General features: G+C 47.1%; 2 protein-coding genes across 3 annotated transcripts in view; one reads left to right on the plus strand and one right to left on the minus strand.

Annotated features, from left to right (window-relative positions):
* ITPR3 (inositol 1,4,5-trisphosphate receptor type 3) overlaps positions 1-17,377 on the plus strand; it is an 84,620-nt gene extending 67,243 nt beyond the window's left edge. For both annotated transcript variants that reach the window (XM_032768604.2, XM_032768613.2), the window contains 18 exons: positions 170-351; positions 804-1,004; positions 2,393-2,503; positions 3,064-3,159; positions 3,911-4,012; positions 5,246-5,332; positions 6,036-6,146; positions 6,816-7,008; positions 9,076-9,201; positions 10,071-10,243; positions 10,527-10,691; positions 11,221-11,413; positions 12,138-12,233; positions 12,984-13,108; positions 13,567-13,732; positions 14,683-14,843; positions 15,400-15,561; positions 16,644-17,377. In XM_032768604.2, coding sequence (XP_032624495.1) covers positions 170-351; positions 804-1,004; positions 2,393-2,503; positions 3,064-3,159; positions 3,911-4,012; positions 5,246-5,332; positions 6,036-6,146; positions 6,816-7,008; positions 9,076-9,201; positions 10,071-10,243; positions 10,527-10,691; positions 11,221-11,413; positions 12,138-12,233; positions 12,984-13,108; positions 13,567-13,732; positions 14,683-14,843; positions 15,400-15,561; positions 16,644-16,712 — 2,519 coding nt within the window. In that variant the 3' untranslated portion in view covers positions 16,713-17,377. The remainder of the gene's footprint in view (positions 1-169; positions 352-803; positions 1,005-2,392; positions 2,504-3,063; positions 3,160-3,910; positions 4,013-5,245; positions 5,333-6,035; positions 6,147-6,815; positions 7,009-9,075; positions 9,202-10,070; positions 10,244-10,526; positions 10,692-11,220; positions 11,414-12,137; positions 12,234-12,983; positions 13,109-13,566; positions 13,733-14,682; positions 14,844-15,399; positions 15,562-16,643) is intronic.
* A 1,101-nt stretch (positions 17,378-18,478) lies between these two features.
* UQCC2 (ubiquinol-cytochrome c reductase complex assembly factor 2) overlaps positions 18,479-24,569 on the minus strand; it is a 10,781-nt gene continuing 4,690 nt past the window's right edge. Inside the window, exons 2-4 of the mRNA XM_032768657.2 lie at positions 20,011-20,085; positions 19,505-19,574; positions 18,479-18,657 (exon numbers count right to left, since the gene is read on the minus strand). Coding sequence (XP_032624548.1) covers positions 18,560-18,657; positions 19,505-19,574; positions 20,011-20,085 — 243 coding nt within the window. The 3' untranslated portion in view covers positions 18,479-18,559. The remainder of the gene's footprint in view (positions 18,658-19,504; positions 19,575-20,010; positions 20,086-24,569) is intronic.

Genomic DNA, 24,569 nt, shown 5'->3' on the forward strand with positions numbered 1-24,569 from the left:
TGATCTAGCCAGAGGCAGGCTCTCTAGGTAGCCAACCTGAAGATGCATACAAGCTGGCCCCATTCAGGTAGCCAGCAGGGGATGTGTTTGTCCCCCTTGAGTGCTTCTTTCTGGGTAGGCAACCATAGTTCCTGGGTATGACAGTAATAGAGACTGGATTTCCGTTTAGGACGAGGAACCTTCATTCTGTCTCACACCCCATCTCGGCACCCCATGGCCATTGGGTTTCGAAAGGGCCACGACACTGGGGAGCGCAGCCAGAGCAATGAGATGGGAATGTCGATCTTGATCATGGAGCCTATTCTTCGGTTCCTGCAGTTGCTCTGTGAAAACCACAACCGGGACCTCCAGGTTCGTAAGCAGGAGTGCTGGGGGGACGTTTGGCTCTCTGGGAAGTGCGGTGGGACTCAGGAGATCTGGATGCTATTTCTGGCTTTGCAACTTGCCTGCTGGGTGACTTTGGACAACCCCCACCTCCCCTCCCCGTGCCTCAGTTTCCCCATGATACTGACCTGCTTTGTAAATGCTTTGCGATCTACAGAAGAAAAGCACTAGATAAGCCTTGTGTGTTGTTATTGTAATAGGTCCTGGTCACTGTCTGTATCTGTAGTTAAATGGCATGGGCTAGACATGCTCGATGCCCCCATTACAGCTCTGATCACACCCCTGGCCAAACATTATGTAGGGGCCATAGTACCAAATTCTGCCCTGACCCACACCCCGCTGGCTTCCCTGGAGAAGAGAGAGCCAGTGAAGGGGGGATGCAGAGACTGGAGGTTTTAGCCAGGAGGTTTGTTTTACAGAACTTCCTCCGGTGTCAGAACAATAAGACCAACTACAACCTGGTGTGTGAGACGCTGCAGTTCCTGGACATCATGTGCGGCAGCACCACGGGGGGGCTGGGCCTGCTGGGCCTCTACATCAATGAATGCAACGTGGCCCTTATCATCCAGACCCTGGAGACTTTGACGGAGTATTGCCAGGGACCTTGCCATGAGAACCAGGTAATCCAGACACCCCACACCATGAAGGGACAGCTTGGTTGGCTATGAGTGCAAGGGGTGAGTGGGTAGCTAGAGCCACAGCTAGAGACCTTTGCACATTGCTCTAGATCTGGCTTGTTCCCAGGATGCCTGGGATTTTGCACCAATGGCCTGGTGTTCCCAAGGCAGCTCTCGGGACACTGCTGAGGGAGCCCTGCTCAATCCTTTCCAGAGGCTGGGGACAAATAGGACCAAGGTTCTGCTGCCACTGGTTCAGCCTCCCTGATTTTGGGGTGTCAGCGGGTGCAGAATTGGTACCGTTCAGAGAAAAGCAATGAAAGTTGGGGAGATTGATGTGTGGGCGGAGGTTACAATCACTAACGCGTGTTGCTGGGCTAACTTGGTTGCTGTCCGTGATATCCCAGGAGAGAAGGAATTGTTCAGTCACAACTAGAAGCAATGCAATGGAATTAGGAAAGCACCATTCAGGCTGACTATCAGGAGAAACCTCCTGGCAGTAGCCACCCCAGAGGGAAGGCATGGGAGCCCTGTTGCTTGAGTTGTTTCATATTAAGCAGGGCAGAACAGTGAAGAATGGGCTGCAGGGGAGAATCCTGCATCTCTCTCGCCTGTAACTTCAGGCTTAGAGCGAAGGAGCGATGTGATTGGCCGATGGGGATTCGTAGCAGGGTAGTCATGTGACTCATTCCTGCAGAGGTGGGAACTCTGTACCCACAAACGATGCTTGGAAATGGGTCGATGCTGCTCTCACGGGCATGTGGTGGTTAGTGTTACATTTGGTCTTAAGGAATGTGTGCTAGAGGCTTTCACCCTTGGACCTGCCCAGGGCATGGAATAACTTCCTATCCTTTATCGTTGATTTCATATGCATTAGGGGACCGGATGTCCCAATTTCATAGGGACAATCTTGCTATTTGGGGTTTTCTCTGATACAGGCGCCTATTTCCCCCACCCCCCATCCCGATTTTTCACACTGGCTATCTGGTCATCCTGATATACATCAAAGAAAAAGATCCCATCAACATCATCAAGGCAACAGCAACTGAACATGGCTTGTGCCTGACAAGGCTGTAATGATGACTGGCCAGTACAGACAAGGTCAAATAACATGGTTGAAACCTGATATAGTCTTTATGTCTGGACGGTTTTTAACCATGTATGCCTCAGTTTTGCTGTGTTATAACCTAGTTAGGCCACAGTGCTGGGAGCAAGTTGGTCAAACACAGCTGATCTGATTGTGTAGATGGGGCCTAGGGCCTGCGGCGTTTCATCCCCTAAGCCTGAGCCCCTGTGAGTGTGTGGGGAGCCTGAGATGTCAGAGGGGAAAGCGGAGGTCAAGGGGGCAGAAAAGAATCTGTGGCATAAACCCTATGTGTGTCACTCCCCAGAGTTGCATTGTGACACACGAATCTAATGGCATTGACATCATCACGGCCCTGATCCTGAATGAGATCAGTCCCCTCTGCAAGTACAGAATGGACCTTGTCCTCCAGCTGAAGGTCAGTGGGGCAGCCTGGAAGGGGGTGTGAGGATGGGATGTCTCGTGTGTGTTTGTGGCGCGTGGGGCATGGAGCAGGTATTGAAGAGGGTTTACGTAGTGGAAGTTCTCCGGCCCATGTTATACAGGAGGTCAGACTAGATGAGCACGGTGGACCCTTCTGGCCTTGGAATCTATGAGTCTAGCATGTCTGTAGGACTCTGCAGTGTGTCTGTGGATCTTTAGTGGACATCCTGAATGGGTGTGGCATTGGCAAGGTTGTTTGTGTGGGGTTTCTGTCATGTGGGGAGGTGGTCTCTGTAAAGTGTGGGGTACTGAGCGTGGGTGGGGAGGTCTCTCTCCAGCATGCATGAGCAGGTGGGCTCTGTAGCACTGAGTTGCTTGGCAGGCTCCAGAACGTGCGTCTCTAGAGTGGGTGGGAGTGTGGCTGGGTCTCTAGCGTAGGGGAGCTATGGATGGGTGGCCGTGCTTCTGCATGGCGTGGCATGTTCATGGGCCTCAAGCAGAGGTAGAGGGTGCCTATGACACACTGGCTTACCTAAGTGGGTGCGTCTTCACCAGGACAATGCCTCCAAACTCCTGCTGGCCCTGATGGAGAGCAGACACGACAGTGAGAATGCCGAGCGGATCCTCATCAGCCTCCGGCCTCAGGAACTGGTAAGGGTGGGTGAGCAGGGAGGGATGGATGCTCTCGGCCTGGGCATGACTGCCTTTCGGAGACATGCAGGACTTGTTAGAGATGGGGGGAAGGTGGGAAGGGAAGAGGCAGAGGTCTGAATCATTGGGACAGATCTAAAATTCCAAGGAGCCTTCAAGCCTAGATGGCTCTCCCTCCCCATCCTACTCACCCATGCTCTTGGGACTTCCTTGGGTCAGGGCTGGGAGGTTGAGCCATGTGGTTGTGTGTGGAATCAAGATGCACATGTGCACCTAGTCTCAGTGCAGTACTGTCAAAGGTAGTTTATCTAGCCTCCACGCTATATGAGCACCTCACAATCTTTAGTGTATTTATCCTCCCCGCCCCCCTGGTGAGGTAGGGCACTGTTGTTACCCCCATTGTACAGGTGGGGAAACTGAGGCACGGCACGATTAAGCTACTTGCCCACGGCCACACAGGGAGTCAGTGACAGAGCAGAGAACTGAACCCAAGCCTCACAAGTCTCTATCACTAATCCATCCTTCCTCAGTGAATAGTTGTCTGTCTGCATCTCTCACTCTCTCAACTACAACCCCCCCCCCCCCCACGCACACCCTGGAGCCTTCCTTGGTTAGGGGAAACAACAAATGGGGCAGGGAAGAGAAACAAAATATTATCATTTAGGAGTGTCCCCACGGCAGTGCAAAACCTTAGTCAAGTTGCTAGCTGGCAAAGTGCACAGCTGACTTCCTCCTATGGTTGCCTTTACAGGTTGATGTCATTAAAAAAGCCTATCTCCAGGAGGAAGAGTGCGAGAACTCCGAGGTTTCCCCCCGGGAAGTCGGGCACAACATCTATATCTTGGCCTTACAGGTACCGTCTCTTCGGACATTTCTCTATCGCAGGTGCCGCTCTGCAGAAGCCTCTCCTTTCTAAGGCTGGATTCCCCCAGCTCCTCCGTCCCGGGGTGTAGTGGCCTGTCTTCATTGGTTAGCATGGGATAGTCTTTCCAGGTTCCCCCCATATTTATTTAAATACTTTCTCAAGACAAATCTAGAAAGACCCAGTTCTGCTGGGATACCTGTGAAGTTCCAGTCTGGAGCCATGAGTAGAAGACTTGCTTGGGGCATAGGAAAAGAAATTGGGTTCTTTGAGTCCTGACCCGCACCTTTGCTTGGTCCTTGACACCTTGGAGGGTTCCTTTCATTCAGAGCTAGATCACTTTGTGCTGTCATATCACAGGTTAACGTCACTGCTCACGTAAGCCGGGCCAGCTCCAGCTTCTCTACTGCCCCAAATGGCAAAAAAAAATAAAGCTGAGCAGCAGCACTTCGGCAGCAGCTCAGTCGCGCCGCTTCTTCGGCAGCGGGTCCTCCCTCTCTTCGTCTTTGGTGGCAATTTGGCAGCAGCTCAAGAGGAAGAGGGAATGAGGGACCTGCTGCCGAAGACCCAGGTGTACCGCCCCTTTGAACTGGCCATTCCAAGCACCTGCTTCCTATGCTGGTGCCTGGAGCCGGCCCTATGCGTAAGCTTGCCCCACACCATGGACTTCAATGACATTTCACCCACTTGCGTCAATGGTAAATTTGGGCCCCATGATCCACTATTCTCCTTATGTCCCAACAAGTCCTGTTGCCCTAGGCACGTGAGTAGGGCTGTCCTCGGATAGATCAATGGTTCCTCTCATTTGGAATTCGGTGTCTGGCAGTGCCCAAGCCTTAGGGCATTAGCAGAAGGCAGAACCTCCTCCACAACAACTGGGCAATTGTACATTACCATAGGGCTGAAATCCTTCCTGACCCGGTACAGTAGCCAGCTTATTCTCTGAAGCATGGGGATTGTCATCCCTTATTTTATGCTAGCTAGTGCCACTGCAGATGCTGTTCTTTCTTTTTATGTATGAAGGCTAAATCCTGATCCAAGAGAAGTCAATGGCAAAACTTTTATTGGTTCTAGTTAGACCAGGATTTGGCACGTGTATGCCTCATCCTTCCATGGCTTTTACACATCTAGCAAAGGATCCTCACATGTTCACAGTACATTCTGCCCTGCCATGTCTGTCCCATGCTCCTATTCATTCCTCCCTGCCCCTCTCTCTCTCGTCAGCTGTCTCGGCACAACAAGCAACTGCAGCATCTCCTGAAGCCAGTGAAGCGAATCCAGGAGGAGGAAGAGGAGGGCATCTCCTCTATGGTATGAAAGATCCATGGAGCGAATGCAGGACCTTCCCAGTGGCAGTGGGTTGCTAAGAAACTGCCCCAGGCCTGGCTAAGCAGAGGGTTCTTAGCTGCTCTGTTTTCCATCATTTAATCCTTGATCTTGTTAGATGTTCCCGTGGGGATACAAAACTCACACCTCCGGTGGGGTCCAAAACTACGAGCACAAGGACGTGTGCTACTATTACCCAGCTCATAAGGGTGATATTAAAGGAGCACACGGGTGGCTGGTTCCGTTCTTACGGGTCCATGTTCTCGTGTTGCCATGGAGAAGGTCTGCTCCTATTAGTGCTGATGGGGGTTAAGCTTCCCTGCTGGTGTCTGGTTCCCACCTTGCCCCTCCCCTAGAGGTAGGAGGGTTGATCCTTTTACTGTCATTTTCCTGCTTTGTGTGGCCCAGTCTCAGCTCCCGAAAGCTACTTGGCTGTAATGCAATTTCCCTTGGGTGTTATGGGCACTGATTTGTAATTTAGGGATTAGCCCATTTGGGAGGTAATTATGGTAGTGAGTTGAATTGCCAACCCTGGGAGACTGGGGAGAGCTCCTGGGGCCCTTTATAAAGCTTTTGTTGATTTGGTTTTGGTAAATGATGAGGAACCATTGTTAATGCCCAGTTAGAACAGAATCCCTTGGGCCTTTGCCAGCTGAAGACGCCTGCTTTTTTCTCCCCTCTACCCCAGCTCAGTTTAAACAATAAGCAGCTGACTCAGATGCTGAAATCAACGGCTCCCGTCCAGGAGGAAGAAGAGGACCCGCTGGCATATTACGAGAAGCACACTTCCCAGATTGAGGTAGGACATGTTGTCCTGGTAGATTTCCCTTTCATGGACTAATGGCCGGCTAATTTAGGTCATGGGGCTTCACCTCCCTGTGTCTGCAGTTCACAGACACGCCTCATCGCTGTCGTGCCCCGGAGATACAGGCTAGCACTTACCGGTAGAGCAACTTAGCGGTGCCCAGCTATCTTCTTCCTACTGCCCTTCTTGTTTGTTGGGTCTCCAGCAACCCGTCTCGTCAGTGCGAGCAAGGATTCCCACCGCACGAGCCTTGTGCTGGTCAGGGATGTGTTAGAGCAGGGGTTCTCAAACTGGGGGTTGGGATCCCTCAGGGGTCGCAAGGTTATTACATGGGGGGTCATGAGCTGTCAGCCTCCACCCCAAACCCTACTTTGCCTCCAGCTTTTACGATGATGATAAATAATATTAAAAAGTGTTTTTAATGTATAAGGGGGGGGGTCACACTCCGAGGCTTGCTGTGTGAAAGGGGTCACCAGTACAAAAGTTGGAGAACCCCTGTGTTAGCTGGATCAATCTGTGAGCGTGGCTTAGAATGAGCTGCTGTTTATGAATCCTTCACTGAGCTGGTATGGGGCTGGTTCCTGGTTACATGGCAGAGCAAATGAAAATGTGGTGCAGATGGGGCACTGCTAGCACCCTGCTTTCTTTGCCTGCTCTATTCAGATTGTGCGTCTGGACCGGAGCATGGAGCAGATCATCTTCCCAGTGCCCAGCATCTGCGAATTCGTCACCAGGGAGACCAAGTACCGGCTATTTACCACCACGGAACAAGACGAGCAGGGCAGCAAAGTCAGCGACTTCTTCGACCAGTCGTCCTTCCTCCACAACGAGATGGAATGGCAGAAGAAACTGCGCAGTAAGGACAAACTGAACTCCCCTGAGAATAGCAATGCTCCAAACCAGCTATGAGCTCCCCCAGCATCCCATGCCCCTGGCTGCATGCAGTGCCCTGAAGTCTTCCATTGACAATACGTCCATGAGACTTGCCTCACTTGTAGCTTCCCGATCCCATGTTGACTTTGAATGAGGCAACTGGAAGCAAATAAAAAATGCAGGGCCCCTCTAGGCTGCATGCTTCTAGATGCAAAACCAGGGAGAAAGTCATTAGTGGAGTTCCTGAGTGGCCCAAAACAAACAGGGTATTGTAACATATTTAGCAAACAACATAAAGCAGAGAAAACGACACAGAGTGGAGAAGAGAGAGGGAAGTAACTCCCCTGCCAGGAGATGTAATGACAGCTTGTTTTCAGAAGTAGCTGCTAAGCATGGGTCCCTCTGTTTTAGGGTGCCAGGCCTCTGATACCCAGCCCTGATGTGCAGAGATGTTAAATACCCATGGAAGCAATTTAAGGCAGTTGGAGCAGTGGGTGCTCAGCGTCTCTGAAAATCACGCTCTGGGTGTCTCAGGTTGGACACCCGAAGGCGGGCACCAGTTTTGAAAATATGGGCCTAAAGGAAACAGAGTGTAGAGATGGCAATTCACTGTGCCAATTCACAAGGAAAAAGGGGATATGAAGTGACAAACATCTTGTCTTCTTATTAAGTGGCTGACTGGACATTTGGGATCAGATGAACTTAAATGCGCTGGCCAAAGCTGCTGTTACTGTTTAATGGTTGTCAGCGCACTCAATATTTGGCTCCCTGTTAGATTCCAGATGCACGTCCTGGTCCTAATCTTTAAATCCTTGAATGGACTTATACCTAGCTCTCTTAGAGACCCTCTTACTCACTGCGAGCCACTGGGGACACTGTGACTGATGGAGCTGAGGGTACAGAGGCGGAGCACACAGCTGTGGAACTCCCTAGCTCTGGGGGTTAGGTTGTGACCTGTAAGACCTACTTCTTCACACAAAGCTTTCCTTGGTAATGGAGGCTGCAGCTCATGGAGGCTGTCAAGAACAATCCCATGGAAGACAGTGACATAACAAGGAAGGGCCCTTTCTGACAGATGCTAGCCTTTTGCTGATTTGTATTGCGTATAAATACAGTGAGGATTGGCACATCAGACATGCCTACATAGATACATGGATAAATGGATGCCTAGGTATGAAAGACAGACACACCCTGGACAAATATCCAAGCCAGGGCTGGATGAATCAGCTTAAACCAAATCAGAACTGAACCATACCTTCGTTCAACACTTGAATCCTTGAGGGTTGAAACAGTTCAGTGTGGAACCATTAGAAAGGTTGCGTTCAGGAAGTCTCCCGCTGGAAATCTCCTTTCCAGAGAGCATTTAAATACAAGGAAACTGGTCTCTTGCGAGGTTTCCAGCTCACTTTTGCAGACGTGATAGTTTGGATCCAATTCAGATCAGCATCTGAACACTTGGGTGCTTATCTATTTTAAAGTTTCACCTCGCACTTATCAGCTTGCCTTTATTCATGAATCATGAGGAAATCACATATAAATGCCAGTAAGCAGCTAAGACCTATTATAGTAGCAGTGAAAACACTTGCAAAACCAAACGGAATTCTGTTAGCGATGAGACAGGAAGCAAGTTTTGAATTGGGATAGGAAATGGCTGGTAGTGCAGACTGTTGAGGACTCCTGCGGGATGGAGAAGTGATGCCAAGAGGGCAGAGGCACCATTTTTTGAAACATGCAAATGCCAGAATGTAGGATGTAATGAGAGAAAGACAATAGGGATGTAACACTGGAGCTGATTTTCAAGTACCAGAGTGGGTCAAAGGTTTGAAGAGCCACAAATGTGAACAGTAACATTTTGAACTCACTGCCCCATTTCAGGTGAACACTGGGGACTTCTGCTACTAGTTGGAGGAAATGGGAGGTCAGTCCCCCAGAGCATGTGTTGAATTGAGCCTCTTAAGTCTCTGGGAGAAGTTACGATCCATATCCAAGTCGCACATGATCAGCTGAGATTTACTGTGCAGTGTGTCACCTCCTACCTTCCTCTTCCTAGGCATGCCACTGATGTACTGGTTCTCCCGCAGAATGACTCTCTGGGGAAGCATTTCCTTCAACCTGGCTGTCTTCATCAACATCATCATTGCTTTCTTCTACCCCTATGTTGAAGCCACCTCTATGGGTAAGTGCTCCATCCACTTCTGTTCTTAGAGACCAGAGGAAAGGGCGTTCTCATCCAAAGAGAGAATGACACACACTGACCCCTTGGCAGATACAATCTCCCCAGCCCCATTCCCAGCAAAGCTGCTCAGTATCTTCCTCGATTTCCTCTTCAGCCTCTAAAGCCTGCTGCATTTGAAAGCCTGCGGCTGTGAGTCTCAGAGCCTGGCTCTACAGACTTGGGCTCGTGCTATGGCATTAAAAACAGCATTCGGGCTCAGGCTCTGAAGCCTGGGGAGGGGGTGAGCCGCAGAGCCTAAGTCCTGTCTGAGCCACGACATCTACACTGTTGTTGTAGCCCCGTAGCATGCATCTGTAGACCCAAGCCCTGAGACTCACTGCCGCAGTGTAGACATACCGTGAGAGGGAGAGAATGTTGTCCAGGACTGAGAGCAGGAGACTGAAAGCCAAGACTCCGGGATTCTCTTCTCAACTCTGCCACTAACTTGGTCTGTGTCCTTGAGAAACTCACCTCCCTCTGTGCGTCAGTCTCCCAGGTTATAAAATGGCGATAATAATGAGATACCTCTTGTGTTATGAAGCTTCATTTATTGGTGTTTCTAAAGAGCTCTGAGATCTCAGATGAAAGGTGCTAGAAAAGCATTAATGTTTTAATAATAAAATAATACATGTAATGAATATTAAAGACCGTCTTATTCTGTGTTACTTTTTGTACCCAGGGATGTTTCTTTTGTTTCTTTTGATGACTGGTTCTTTAGTTTTGAGAGAAAATTCCTTCTGATGTTTGCTATGGATTGACACAGTGTGACCAGTTGGTCATACGTGCTTGATTTCCATGCCCTTTAACGATGGCGTCCCTTTTCTTCCCAGGAGTGTTGGATTCCCCACTGATTTCCCTGCTCTTCTGGTTTCTAATCTGCTTCTCTGTCATGGCCCTATTTACCCGGCGCTACGGCATCAGACCGCTCCTCGTGGCGTTGATCCTGCGATCAATCTATTACTTAGGGATTGGGCTCACGCTGAACATCCTGGGAGCTCTCAATGTAAGTTACCTTGGGAAGGTTAGTGCAGCGCCCCTAAACCCAGGCTCAATCTGTCAAGTTGGGCCCCCAGCAATGAAAATCAGTGGCCACCGGAAATGTAGCTGTAGGTACCTGGGTAGAATCCTGCGCTCACTGGCATTCACATGAAGTCAGTGGATTTACAGTGATGTAATTGGGAAAGCATCCACCCTCTACCGTCATGGTATATTGAGTTCACAAAGGCAAACTGTCCTAATATACAGCATTCACTCACCCACCCTGCTTCCTTGTGATTGTTCCCTAGCTGACCAACAAGATTGTGTTCGTGGTGAGCTTCGTGGGCAACCGTGGGACATTTATCCGGGGCTACAAAGCCATGATCATGGATATGGAGTTTCTCTACCATGTGGCCTACATTGTGACCAGCATTCTGGGTCTCTTTGTACACGAACTCTTCTACAGCATCTTGGTATGGTAAACTCGATTGTTAGGGAAACGTACATAGCACAGCCGTGCCCAGTGGGGAACTGAAAGATTCCTGTCCAGTGTTGTTTGTATGGGTCAGCCTTTCTGCTTTTTGCATGTATATATTGTATCTGCATCTCTTTCTATCATCTACCTTTGATCTGGGTCAGCTAGGAGCGATGTGATCTACTGGTTAGAGCAAAGGATTGCAAGCCGGGACTCCTGGTTCTATTTCTGGCTCGACTGTTGTGTAGAAGTCACTTCTGCCCAGATCCTTAAAGCTGTTTAGGAACCTAACTCCCATTGATTTCAATAGGAGTTAAGAATTTACCGCCTTGTTCTCAGTCTGCTCACCAGTAAAATGGGGATGGTACTGAATGCCTGCTGGGAAATTTAGTTAGCGTTTGTCGAGTACTCTGAGATCCTAGGCTACAAGGTGCTATAGAAAGACCAGATGTTACCACAAAAAGCCCGCTGCTGCATTTCTCCCCCTGCTAATTAAACTCCACATGGGCATGCTTTGTCCATTTCAGCTCTTTGACTTGATCTACCGTGAGGAGACCTTGTTCAACGTCATCAAAAGCGTGACGCGGAATGGGCGCTCCATCCTGCTGACCGCCCTCCTGGCTCTCATCCTCGTCTACCTCTTCTCCATTGTGGGTTTCCTCTTCCTGAAAGACGACTTCATCATGGAGGTGGATCGGCTGCCTGACAACAAGTCCAAAGGTCTCTCCAGCTTGCCCAGCCACGCAGCAAGTGTGGGTTGTGGTGCGGGGCGTAGAGTGGGGGGATAGACAGTTCTGGGTTGTCTTCCAGATTCTGCCATTGACTCCCTGCATGACCTTGCTCATACATCACTTTCTAGACTGTCCCTCAGTTTCCCCATCTGTAAAATGGGGGAAATAACACCTCTTTCACAAAGGAGATGTGAGACATAATGTTTTAAGGGTCAAAATCCTGGTCCCGCTGAGCTTCCAGGTGGTAGAGAATACAGCAGCTCCCGGAGACTTCAGGGAACCAGCACTGCATTCTGGGGAACCAGGAGTTTGGGGGTAAAAGGGAATGTGGTACTGGTTCTGGGCAGATACAATGGAAGCTTCAGGACTGTAGCTGTCCTCTAAAGGCCCCCGCGTTTGAAAACTGAGCAGGGGATTCAGGGCTGAAAAGACCCCAGGACATCCATTCACAGGTCCAGTGGAGCCTGGGCTCAGCATATGCAGCTGGACAGTCCCGTTCTCATTGCCAGCAAGGCTTAGCACCGTCAGTGTGTCAGTGATGGGAGCTCTAGGACTGGAGTTTGGGGGGGATAAGTGGGAACCCAAAAGAACCTTTCCCAAATAGCCTTTCGAGCTGCAGCTAAGGGGCAGTGAAGGAGAGGCCCCCATCAGAGGAAACACAAGTGGTTCTCAAGCCAATACTCTGACGATGACACAGTCTCTTGTGCTTCCAGACGGCCCCTTGGGGATGCAAAAGAACATGGAGGCTTTTATGGAGTCATGCAGTGGTGACAAAATTAGCTGCTCTGCAGTACCTGATGTGCTGAGAGGTAAGTATCTTACCCTGGTAGAAGCATTGAAGATAGAGCAGAGAGACTTCCCACCTTCCCAGCCTGTGCTCCTAGGTAGGAATCCCACTGAATTAATACAGAAGTGGTGGAAATCAGGACATTGATAGAGCGAGGTGGTGCCCTCTCATTTGTCAGTCAGTTGGGCAAAATCCAGCCCCTTTAACAGAGTCAGTTAGAAGCAGCCCACTACCTAACAAGTAGCTAAGCTATGTCCCTTCAGAGTGAGGCCGGCCCCAGCCTAGCAAGGGTTAAAATGGCTAGCTGGAGCAGCATGGCAAAGGAGGGATTTCAGAGGGACCTCAAGTCATCAGAGCAGACAGGCTAGTTCTGCTCAACCCTTCCCGGTTGCAAGTTAATATCATAGCATCAAGGTGCTCACCAAGTTCTAGTTTCCTTCCACTGAATGAAGAGGGAATAACCATCTCCTCGTGTTAGTAACGGGCCGAGCAGCAAAATATGCTCCAAGGAGAGCAATAGCTAACTAGTGTGCAAAACGCAGTTGCTGGAACACTTGTTAGCCAGTCGATTTTCTCTGGACATGTTCTGCTGCTGGCTCTGGTATATACCGTGACCACCTGCTTCCAGGAGATAACAGTAAAAGGAGGAAAGAAAAGCCCTTAGAGAGACTCCAAAGCCAGTGACCTGAGGCTTCTCTGTACTGCTTGGCTCCCTTCAGTGGGCTGATCTCCTTATCTGCTCTCTCCCGACTGGTTTATGCTTGTGTTCCAGACGATGAGGAGGATAACTCAGAGCGTGCCTGTGACACGCTGCTCATGTGCATTGTCACTGTCCTGAATCACGGCCTGAGGAACGGAGGGGGCGTGGGTGATATTCTCAGGAAGCCATCCAAGGATGTGAGTTAACTCAGCACTTTGGGCAAACTCCAGTCCAGGGCCGATTCCCTTTTCTCCTGCAGAGACCCGTCACGTTCACTGCTATATGTATGTCTCCCTCCCTCATCCTTGTACATGCTTCTGACGCTGCTAGACCTATCACTCATCTCTCCATTTATACACTGACTTACCCCTCTAATTAATTTCTCACATTTCCTTCATTACACACCTTATGCATTATCTCTTCCATCCTCTTTGCTTATACCTCTTTCTATGCCACCATTTCCATCAATACTCCAAATTTTCTTCATGACGTGGAATTTAGATCTCAGCCCCTCAATTAGCCTCCCACTACTTTGGCCGTAAGCCATCTCTGGCCATTGTAAGGAAGCAGCATGATCTATGACCATTAGAGCAAGGGGCTGGACGAGAGAAGTATCATGTTTTGTTTATGGCTATTTTCCTTCTGTCCTTTGCAGGAGTCCTTGTTTCCTGCTCGGGTTATCTACGATCTCCTTTTCTTCTTCATTGTCATCATCATTGTCCTCAACCTTATCTTTGGTGTCATCATAGACACCTTTGCTGATCTGAGGAGTGAGAAGCAAAAGAAGGAAGAAATTCTTAAGACCACGTGTTTCATATGTGGTGAGTTCCAGGTCAAAAAACATCACACAAACACATGCGCTCCCCAACCAAGATCCTCCCTCGATCAAGCCCTTAACTTGTGTATTGCAGTAGCAGCTGTTCATTTTAAGAGTGTGAAGAGGGAAAAATGGGAGTTGTCCTTTTTGTGGTTCTTTATTATGTGTAAAGAAGACTTGATTTATTTTTTCACATTTGTTTGTGTTAGAATTTTGGCTCTTGTCTATCCTAGAATACTCCATGGATCACTGAAGAACTAGCAGCTTAGATAAAAGAAATGAACCTCATTGAGAGAGGAAAAAAATTTTGTAATTCAAACTGTTGGTTTTTGTTAAATAAGCACTAACCAAAACACTCTGGAGTAATGTGTCTTTGTGAAGGGTTTGTCACTCCTCCAAATCCTTAAATTATGGGCTGAGAAAGTTCTCAGACCTCATCTGAATAACCCAAGTTGTCCTCCCAAAAAAAGGGGAGAGGGAGAAAACAGAATTGACTTTCCTGATATTACTAAGAAAAAACATGCAGGGAAAAAAAACCTTTTCAGGCCACCTTTGTGCATCAAAAAGCAAAACAAAAAAAGGAAGCAAGCATTCCCCTTATTCTAGGGGCCAGGGGAATCAAAATGTAAATAATAAAAAAAACAAGCACAACACAAACTCAATTCTTCCTTCTTTGCAGATCATGTTTAAGAGAGACCCACTGTGTGGTTTTTATGGTAGAAGTTTCGATTTGGTATACAGGAAATGTATTTAGTAGCACTTTACCTAGCTGTGTATTTAGAACACTTCTATTTAATTTGTCTAATGTAAGCTGGTATGCTTATTGTATGTTAAACACCACCTAATTATTAAAAGCGTCCTTTTAAATTCACACCTGGGATAGGATTCAATTATCTTTTCTTCCTTTTACACCTTTTTTTCCCCAATTCCTCTTTTTTCCACTGCCTCTCCCAGGTCTCGAAAGGGACAAGTTTGATAATAAGACTGTGTCCTTCGAAGAGCACATTAAATATGAGCACAACATGTGGAACTACTTGTACTTCATCGTGCTGGTGCGAGTGAAGAATAAGACTGACTACACAGGGCCCGAGAGTTATGTGGCACAAATGATTAAGGTCAGTGTTGCCTATGACAGGGTTTCACACAGTGGCAACGTGTCTCCCCCAAGGAAAACATTTTTGAAAACAATGACTTGTTGAGAAAACTTACTTGTTTTCAAAAGAACACTTCGAATTTTTTTTTTTTTAATTTTGTAAATGCCTCTCAGTTCTTCCTTGTATGGTTATTTCCAATTTGGGCCCAGCTAACCAGGCATCATCTGTTTGGTATTTTATATTCAACTACTGGATATTCAAAGAAGCCAGGACTTAATGAAAAGCAGAACTGGGAGCAATCTAGTTATTGTGAACTCAAGGCAATGACAAAGGTTGGGGGAGGAGGGCATAGGAAAACCTTTGAATGTCCTACAGTCAAACTTACGGGATTGCTTTGTGTCTGGAAGTCTACAAAAAAAAATTGGGAAAATTAATGGGCTATTAATGAGAATGCTTAAAGGTTCTGGGGAGCCCAGGCTCTTAAATGTTTCTACTAGACCCTTAGCACAGACAGGGTTTATAGGGCCAGTTCCCCAGTTCTTGTGAATGCTCAAATCAAGCTCCTCCATCATTTCAGAACAAGAACCTGGACTGGTTCCCTCGGATGCGAGCCATGTCGTTGGTCAGCAACGAAGGGGAAGGGGAACAGAATGAGATCCGGAATCTTCAAGACAAGCTCAACTCCACTATGAAGCTGGTGTCTCACCTCACTTCACAGCTGAATGAGCTGAAAGAGCAGGTATTATAGTTTAAACAGGGATGCTTCAGAATGGGGATGGCTTCATGGTAAAGCACAAATCCCAAGCAGTAGAGCAGGATCCACAGTAACTGAAAGATGTTTCTAGGGTCATATTCTGGCTAGGGTAGCATGCAAAGATGGCCTGAGTCAGAATCAATGGATTCAGCATCAGGCAGACTTCCATAATCTGCACAGCTGGGGAGGGGGAAGAAAAAGTTTTAGCAGCTCATTGGGTCAGGAGCACTTGGCCCAAGAGTTTCCCTTAACAGCTAAGTTCTCACCAACTACATGAGGATACAGCTAGACTCCCCCTCTGTCAGGAAAGCTACATCCTAAAGCACAACACTCTTGCCCTGGGTCTCTCATCATCATATTCCCAAAAGAACATAAGAATGGCCATACTGGCTTAGACCAATGGTTCCATCTAGCCCAGTATCCTATCTCCAACAGTGGCCAGTTCCAGATGCTTCGAATGGACTGAACAGAACAGGGCAATTTTGAGTGATCCATCCTGTCAGCCAGCCCCAGCTTCTGGCAGTCAGAGGTTTAGGGGCACCCAAAGCATGGAGTTTCTAATAGCCAATGATGGACCTATCCTCCATGAACTTAATTATTTTTTAACCCAGTTATACCTTTGGCCTTCACAACATCCACTGGTAACAAATTCCACAGGTTGAAGAAATACTTTGTTTGTTTTAAACCTGCTGCCTGTTAATTTCAGTGGGTGACCCCTGGTTCTTGTGTTATGTGAAGGGTTAAATAACACTTCCTTATATACTTTTGCCACATTATTCATGATTTTATAGACCTCAATCATATTCCCCCTTAGTGGTCTCTTTTCTAAGATGAACATCCTAGTCTTTTTAATCTCTCCTCATATGGAGGCTGTTCCATACCCCAGGGTGCAGTCCAGAGTTGGGCTTTCTTTGGCACCTGCTTAGCAGCATCCCTGGGAGTTGAAAGCCCTTGACAGGCGTGTGTTTGACCCCAGCCTAAGGGATGGGCCTCTTAGTGTGGATAAAGGGGGGAAAAGGAACAAGAACAGTGTTCCTGACTACACTGTGTCCTTATTTTAACTCTAGATGACAGAGCAAAGGAAGCGCAGACAGCGGATCGGTTTTGTGGATGCCCAGAACACACTGAATCACTGAGGCACACAGAAAGGATCAGCTTCGCCAGCCGACTAAATACATGTTATCAGCTAGGATGTATTCACTGGAGTCTGCGCATAGATCACATCTTCAGAAGCTGGACTAAAGCCTAGAAGGTTACAGCTGTAAGGTTTCAACATCAGCCTTTTCCTTTTCCATTACATCTCTGCAAACATTTTGCCCAGCAGCAGACAGGAACCACTAACTTACCAGATTTCCTCACTGTACCTGGACCCACAATTTATCCTAATGCCCTCAAAGGAAGGTAAATTATTTGGGACTTTGGTTCCTCATTGCAATAACTTTTTATTCTGTAAAGTGAATTATCTTTATCTCCAGGCACTACATTTTGATGGCTACCCCACTCCAGAGAGGATAGCATTAATATTGTTACTAGCAATTAGAGTTGCAATATTTAACTTATTCCAAGTAGTCAGTGTAAAGTTCATAGCAGATGTGGAACTTTGCAAGCCAGACATCTTGTTCACTGTACCTCACAACGCTGATTTTCCTCCATTTTAAGAATCCCATCTATCGCTGGGGTGCAGTAAACGCAACAAGTTTTACTGATAGTACAACGTATCTGATGAGGATGAGTAACAGCAAAGCTGTTGCTAGCATGACATAGTCTTTTATCTTCTGTGGACAGACTTTATTTGGGCAGTAGTGGGAAACTGCAGGTTTACAGCAGGTCACTGTGAAGAGGTATTCTGTGTTTATTTTCATCTCTGATGTGATGTTTTACAAACTTTTTATTTTGTTGTTACTTAACTAATATGTAAATTGCCTTAACTAAGTTCACACAAAATCAAGTCATAGTAAAAGCTGAAATGAGGTCAAAGAACCTCTTCTCAACACTCTGAGAGCTGTTATGCATTAATAATATTTATAACACAGTAGCATCCAGAAGCCTCGATCCTGTTTAGGACCATATTAGGCAAGGTGCTGTGTGAATACAGGTCCCCATCCCAGCGGAAACTCAGTTCAGAGAATGGTGATGGGTGCTATAGACATACAAAGATCTCTTATTGCAGAGCTACCATAAACACCACAGCTTGTCTGCTGAAGTTTTAGACTAGATCCACTGCAGGTTTCAAATGGTTTCAGTTCTTGCCAGGGAAAAACTGTTCAAATGCCTAACACCAAGAGGCCATTAGTTCTTCCTAGAGCCAAGCATAGTGCAGGTACATGTTTTAGATTTATATTCTTCCCGCTCCAAGCAGCTTTGTAGCTGCACCCCCATAAGGCACTGCACAGACATGGAGCAGTCCTCTGGCTCCCAGAAACACGCACTGATGCTGCTTCTGAAGTATGCAGTAGCTTTTGAGGATTGCAAACAGGCCACAGTCGATGGAGCGATCAGATTTAACTTGGATCAATGACACTGAGAAGTACACTCATTAACATCCATTCTTAAACCACAGGATGTGCAGGAGAATGGCACATGCAATAGCATGCACACACACAAGAATTTATGAACACCTAGTCAGAAGAGAACTACCATAACAGGACTTTAGTGGCTGTGTTATATTAAGATTATAACTAAAATCATCCTAACAGTGGTTCTGTCGCCACTATGTCCAAACAGGCACATCTGCCCTGCCCCTGACTCTCTCACCTCAGATAATGTCTCATTTTCCATACAAACATACTGTCCCGTGCAATTAGTATATTCATTCTGAACCAGTTTTGGAGATGCCAAGTTCAGTGTCAGATTTTAGAACAACATAATGGAGGGCCTCAGGCATAGTTCTGAATGCTATTGCTAAGAGGAATGAATGGCTTTATTCATCATGGCAATATACAGTGCTTTAGGAATATGTACAGTGGGCAGCTGGGGAGAGAGGTTATAACTTTGAGTCCTCTTCAGTATTCTTGATAGAGAACTTCTCTCGCAGTTTTTTCCATTTACCTTTTTTCATTTCCTCCATCTCTTTCCCGCTATCTGCAATGGGGAAAGAAGAGGGAAGGCAGAAAAGCGGATGAGATTTCTGGTCAACAGACTCCCTTGTTTGACTTCTCCAAGCTTCAGTCTAAGGAGTTTGTATTTCAGTGCCTGGAGACAAGTTTATTTTCTCATCCAAACAAACACAGGGGCAGTCCTTGCCATGCTCAACAACAGTCAGTTTCCACACGCTGCAGTCCAAGTTAGGAACAGGAGCAGAGCAAAGCTACAACGGCACCTGATAAATACATTGGCCGCGTATATCTGTGCATAGCAGCACTCCCTTTTCTCTAAAAGGCTCCTTGCTATTAGGCATGATGTAAAGAGCAAACTTAAACCTTTGAGAAGATAGCTGAGAACTACTGAAACAAACTTACTGAATTTTAGCACTTCTAATACATATAGTATGGAAGGCATAGAGTAAGTTTCTTCCCCATTGCCCTGCTCGTGAACCTTAAGTATGAGCTGAACAAAAACTATCAATCAGTGCAGCAAACCCAGGTGGTGGTCAACATTTGACCAACACGCTCATTTTACCTGTTACTTCTCCATATTTGTATGGAGGTCTCCTGAGTTTTGACAGCCAGGGGCACAGTAGCAGTACTTCTCACTTAACATTACCCAACCACAGGGACTCCCCAAAAGTAGGGGATAAAGAGAACTGAAATCATAAATGGATTTTTTTTTCTTTAATGGGAAGGTATTGCTTGCAAGAAGTGCCACACCAAGAGCCCTAAGGAGTGAAATTCTGTGTATCCCTTGGACCAGGTAACAGCAGTGCAAGCTACTCCTGTAAGCCTGAGTGGGGGAAGAGTAATCACAGACTAATCAAACAGATTCTGGTTACCTGTTGCTAGGATCAGCTTGCATTCTTCCACTGTCACTCCAGTGAAGCTCGTATCTTTTAGGCGTGGATACTTCCCCAACAAAACAAAAAAAGAATTTACTGACTCAACAGCACCTTTTCTCTGCTCCCTCCTCAAGCCAGTGTTTTGCTTATACTTATCCATCTGCTAAGTCCTAAGCACAACATTCCTGTTGAAATACTAGCAGTGGAAAGAGTCACACTGCCACCTTGTGGCCTTTAGGCTCATCGCCAGCAAAGCTCAAACACAAATCAGTTTAGACAAGGTGAGAGCTGCTTCTGAAATGACTGAACTTTTCAAAGGCTTGTGCTGCTCAAAATGAGTTCAGCTTTGTTTTTCACAGAGAAGATGCCAGTCAGCCCCATAGACAGCTTTTACTGTCTTTACTTTTTTTTTACTTCTATTATAGCAGCACTCAAAAGCCCCTATCTGATTTGTGGCCCCAGGGTGCTGTACAGACACATGGTCTCTGGCCCGAAAAGCTCACCTTGTTTTTATAGAAATTGGTGTGGATTCTGACTAAACTCTCATACATTTGGTCACAGTTTGCAGGGTCAGCAATCTGAAAAGGAACATAAACATTATGAAACTGTACTTCTAACCTGCACAACAAATGCTTCTCCTTGTAAGTAACACGCCACATGCAAAATGAGAAGAGGAGCACCTTAACAATGGAACAGAAGTGGCAGTATCCTGTAAAACTGCTACAGGTTCAAGGATAAAAACTATGTTCTCGTGCCTCCTGCTGTCTGCCAGCTGGTCCTACACAGGCAACAAAGCGTGCAACCCTCTAGTCAAAATGATAAAACTCTGCTCATAAGGATTTGCTGGATCAAATGTGAACAAAATATTCAATGGTAAAGAAATAGAACTGGACAGTTTTCTCCTCATGCCCATTCGCCACTACTGTAATGTGCAATAAAGGCTCCTTCACTCAAATAGTCCACCAGTCAGATTTAAAAAGGTGTCTTATTAATGAGTTAGGGTAACCTGTTCATAAGAAGAATTTCATTGCTATCACATGGTAGGTACATACCTGGTGGTCATCACCTGGGTGAATGTAGGTGCTGCAAGTGGTGCCATTTTTCTATATCACATTGTGTTTAAACATTATTATTGGTCATCCAATGTGAAAAAATGATAAAAATCACAAAGGGCTACAACTTGAAAAAGCATAGGCTAGTTTTGACCAAAATTGGCAGAAGACTTCTAAATACAATTGCTAATGCAAAATGTCCTCAGAAAGAGCAGTGTGATGGAACGTTTGGGAACTATTTAGCCCCTAGTGCTATATTTTTGTCCTTTTTTGGCCTTTGGTTAAAGTAAAAGTCTGTAGTCACATGCCATCTTGTCATGATTTACAGAATGGATTGATTTGTGAATAGTTTTTCTGTCTGCTATTTTTATGACATTATGCAGATAATAAGACCCCTGGTGCCTAATTATAAAACACATTTAACTGCTTGGCCAAAGTCTCAAACACACATGGTACTTTATTCAGCTACTGCTTGTTTCCTCATTAACTTTCTGGTTAGGTCAGGTCTGTGCATGCCATGAATTCAAAGTAATGGTCATAAAGCCATCAACAACCAGAGACCTCCTAGCCTGTCAGATCATCTTTGATATGTGACCAAGGCTAAGTGTTTCACCTTTGAAAACTGCTCACATGGTAGGTAATGGGAGCAGGCTTATAAATAACAGCATGCAGTTAGGTTACTGACTCACCACAGCTGATACTCCGCTCTTGTTACTGGGCTAGGCTCAAATCACTTCTTTTGTACAAAGCTAGCAGGGAAAATCAGCAGTGTTCACATAGGCCATATCTTACCTGCCTTCCCATGATCTGACCAACACATAGTCTTAAACCCAATAAGCTGAGCATTATTAGACTTCCACAGTGCTTCTGTAAAGGGGTGCTGCTGTGAGAAAGAAAAGGAATGCCAACAGGCACACGAAACCACAGAGGCTGCAGTAACATTTCTGTTTAAAGGTAAACTATGCTAGTAGCAGGCTTTGGGTACCATTAGTGGTAAAAATTTGGGGTCGTGGTCAAGGGGTTCTTGAGATACAGCTTTCCTCTCCTCCTGGCAAAGGACTTGTGTTTAATTTTAAAAAGTGCTCTAAACTGCAAGTGCAGAGCCAGATGGGCTTGAGAACTGGTATGCCAGATCAAGACCTAGCATAATGCCTGAAGTACAATTTTGGGGCCATGGGTGGTAAGAGCCTCCCCTTTCCCCGTCTACCTCATGAAAAGGGCTTTGAACAGAGAACGCCCTCAGTCTTTCCTCATGAAGCTTTTCCATGTAAATTCATTATTAACTGGGCCTAAGCAAGACTCTAACCTAAGCCACTCAATCTAGCATGGTGGTTAGGGCCTGCTACTAGGATGGTAACAACCCCAGTTCAATTCTATCCTCTATCTGATGAGAAGATGGGAGTGCCCTCAAGTCTTTCCTATTGAAGCTGTTCCACTTTAATTCACTATTAATTGGGCCCAAGCAAAACTCAGACATGAGCAGCCCTCTCTAGCATGGTGGTTTGGGTCTGCTACTGGGATGCTAACAACCCTAGTTCAGTTCCCTGCCGCCACCTGCTGAGGAGATGGAATCTGAACAGGGAGCTCCCTCAATCTTGCCTATTGAGGCTGTTCCGCTTTAATTAACTACTCATTGGGCCACCTAAAAAGCTAGAATCACTCTATAGTCCCATGGTTAGGACTCTCGCCCAGAATGCAGGCGATCCTGGTTTGAGTCCTCCCTCTGCCCCTTTGAAGAGGGTTCTCCTCTCTCCCAGGTGACCGAGGTGGGGGGTCCTTGGTTTAAATCCCCTCTCATCCATAGGAGCCATTGTCTTCCTGAGGAAGGAAGGGGGCTTGAATTAAGAACCATCCACCTAGCAGGGGGCGGGTGGTGGTGGGGCGGTCCCTGGGATGTGGGAGATCCAGCATCAAGTCCCCTGGCAGAGGGGGGACTGGATCTCCTACAGCCTGGGCAGGGGTCTGGGACAAGAGTGATTCATTTTTATTTTTTTTTCCTCCTGCACCCACTTAATTAAAAAACAAAACAGCCTAGGTAGCAAATCCCTTCAGGGCAGAAGAGGTGGGAATTGAACCAAAGCCTCCACACCACCACAGCTCAGTACCATAACCACTGAACTAAGAAGGTCTCCTCAGTGACACCGCTGGCTTTGGCCCAATTAAAAATTCAAGAGGAAACATTTCAACAATAGCCAAAGAGCAACCCACAGGCATAGTTGTTAAATGGGTAGCTGACAACATTGAAAAGAAAAAAACAACAACAAATCTTAATCATGAATAAAACAGACAATAGACAGGGGAACAGTGGCTGTAGGTAGAGATGTAAGAGAAGAGGTGGCTGAAGGGGTGTGTGGGGGATGGATACAGGTATAAGGCGGTGACTGGGGGGGGGCTGTAAAGCAGTGGTTGTGAGCAGAGATGTGAGGGGGAGATAAGCCGGGGNGGGGGGGACTTGAACCAGGGTCTCCACCACCACAGCTCAGTACCATAACCACTGAACTAAGGCAGGCTTCTTACAGTTACCTCTGTCTTTGGCTTAATTAAAGTGGAACAGTTTCAACAAGCAATGAAGAGCACCCCACACGAAACTATACCTTACTTCAGTGATTAGGGCACTCACTTGAGAAGCAGCAGATCCCGGGGCTTCATATCTTTTCTCATAAGGTAGAGGAGAAACTGAACTAGGAGAGGGCCTTGGTTATACTTTAATACATTCATACAAGACATTCTACAGCCCTTCTAAGAGTCATTACTGTTTTTTCATTGTATTCAGAGCTACAAAGACAACCATTACAGTTTTATCATATGCGCTTTAGACTTATATCTCTGGCTGAGCAGATAACATATATATATATGTTTAATAATTAGAGGGTAAGGGTCTTATCTGCATAACTTCAGAAAAACCTGCATAATAATATAATAAGCAAATTGGGAGAATTAAGAAGTGATTGTTCTTTCTCCACAGCGTCAGGTAATAGCTGCTGTTGGAGGCAGGAAAATGAGATAGTATTACCATACTTGATCTCCAGACTATGCACATTTTATATTCAGACCTAAAATGACCCTGCCAGTATTTGAATTACGATAGCTGCAGAAGCTATTAAATGGGTAGTAGAAATAGCATTGCAAAACAAAAAAAAGGTGGCTGAAGGGGGGGGTGTGGGATGGATATAGGTGTAAGGGGCCTGGGGTGGGATAGAGGGCAGGGGCAGTGGCTGTAGGCAGAGATGTAAGAGAAGAGGTGGCTGTAGGACTACAAGGGGTGTTTATGGAGTATAAAGGGGTGACTGGGGGTACCAGAGAGGGGATGCTGTCACTGTAGGTAGAAATGTAAGAAAAGAGGTGGCTGAAGGGGTGTGTATGGGGTACAGGTGTAAGGCGGTGACTGGGGGGTAGCGGGGCTGTGAGGGGCATGGGGGCAGTGACTACAGGTAGAGGTGGCTGAAGGGGTGTGTACAAGGTACAGGTGTAAGGGGGTGATGGCGGGATCGGGGGGGCAGTGACTGCAGGTAGAGATAGCTGAAGGGATGTGTACAGGGTACAGGTGTAAGGGGATGACTAGGGGGGCGGTAACTGTAGGTACTGATGTAAGAGAAGAAATGGCTGAAGGGGTGTGTACAGGGTACAGGTGTAAGGGGGTGACGGAGGGATCGGGGGGGCAGTGACTGCAGGTAGAGGGGGCTGTAGGGGTGTGTACGGGGTACAGGTGTAAGGGGGGGATCGGGGGGCAGTGACTGCAGGTAGAGGTGGCTGAAGGGGTGTGTACGGGGTACAGGTGTAGGGGGTGACGGAGGGATCGGGGGGCAGTGACTGCAGCAGAGTTGGCTGTAGGGGTATGTATGGGGTACAGGTGTAAGGGGGTGACGGAGGGATCGGGGGGCAGTGACTGCAGGCAGAGGTGGCTGTAGGGTGTGTACAGGGTACAGGTGTAAGGGGGTGTTGGGGGGATCGGGGGCAGTGACTGCAGGCAGAGGTGGCTGTAGGGGTGTGTACGGGGCACAGGCGTAGGG

The sequence above is a fragment of the Chelonoidis abingdonii genome, chromosome 4 (genome assembly GCF_003597395.2).
Source record: "Chelonoidis abingdonii isolate Lonesome George chromosome 4, CheloAbing_2.0, whole genome shotgun sequence".
NCBI lineage: Eukaryota > Metazoa > Chordata > Testudines > Testudinidae > Chelonoidis > Chelonoidis abingdonii.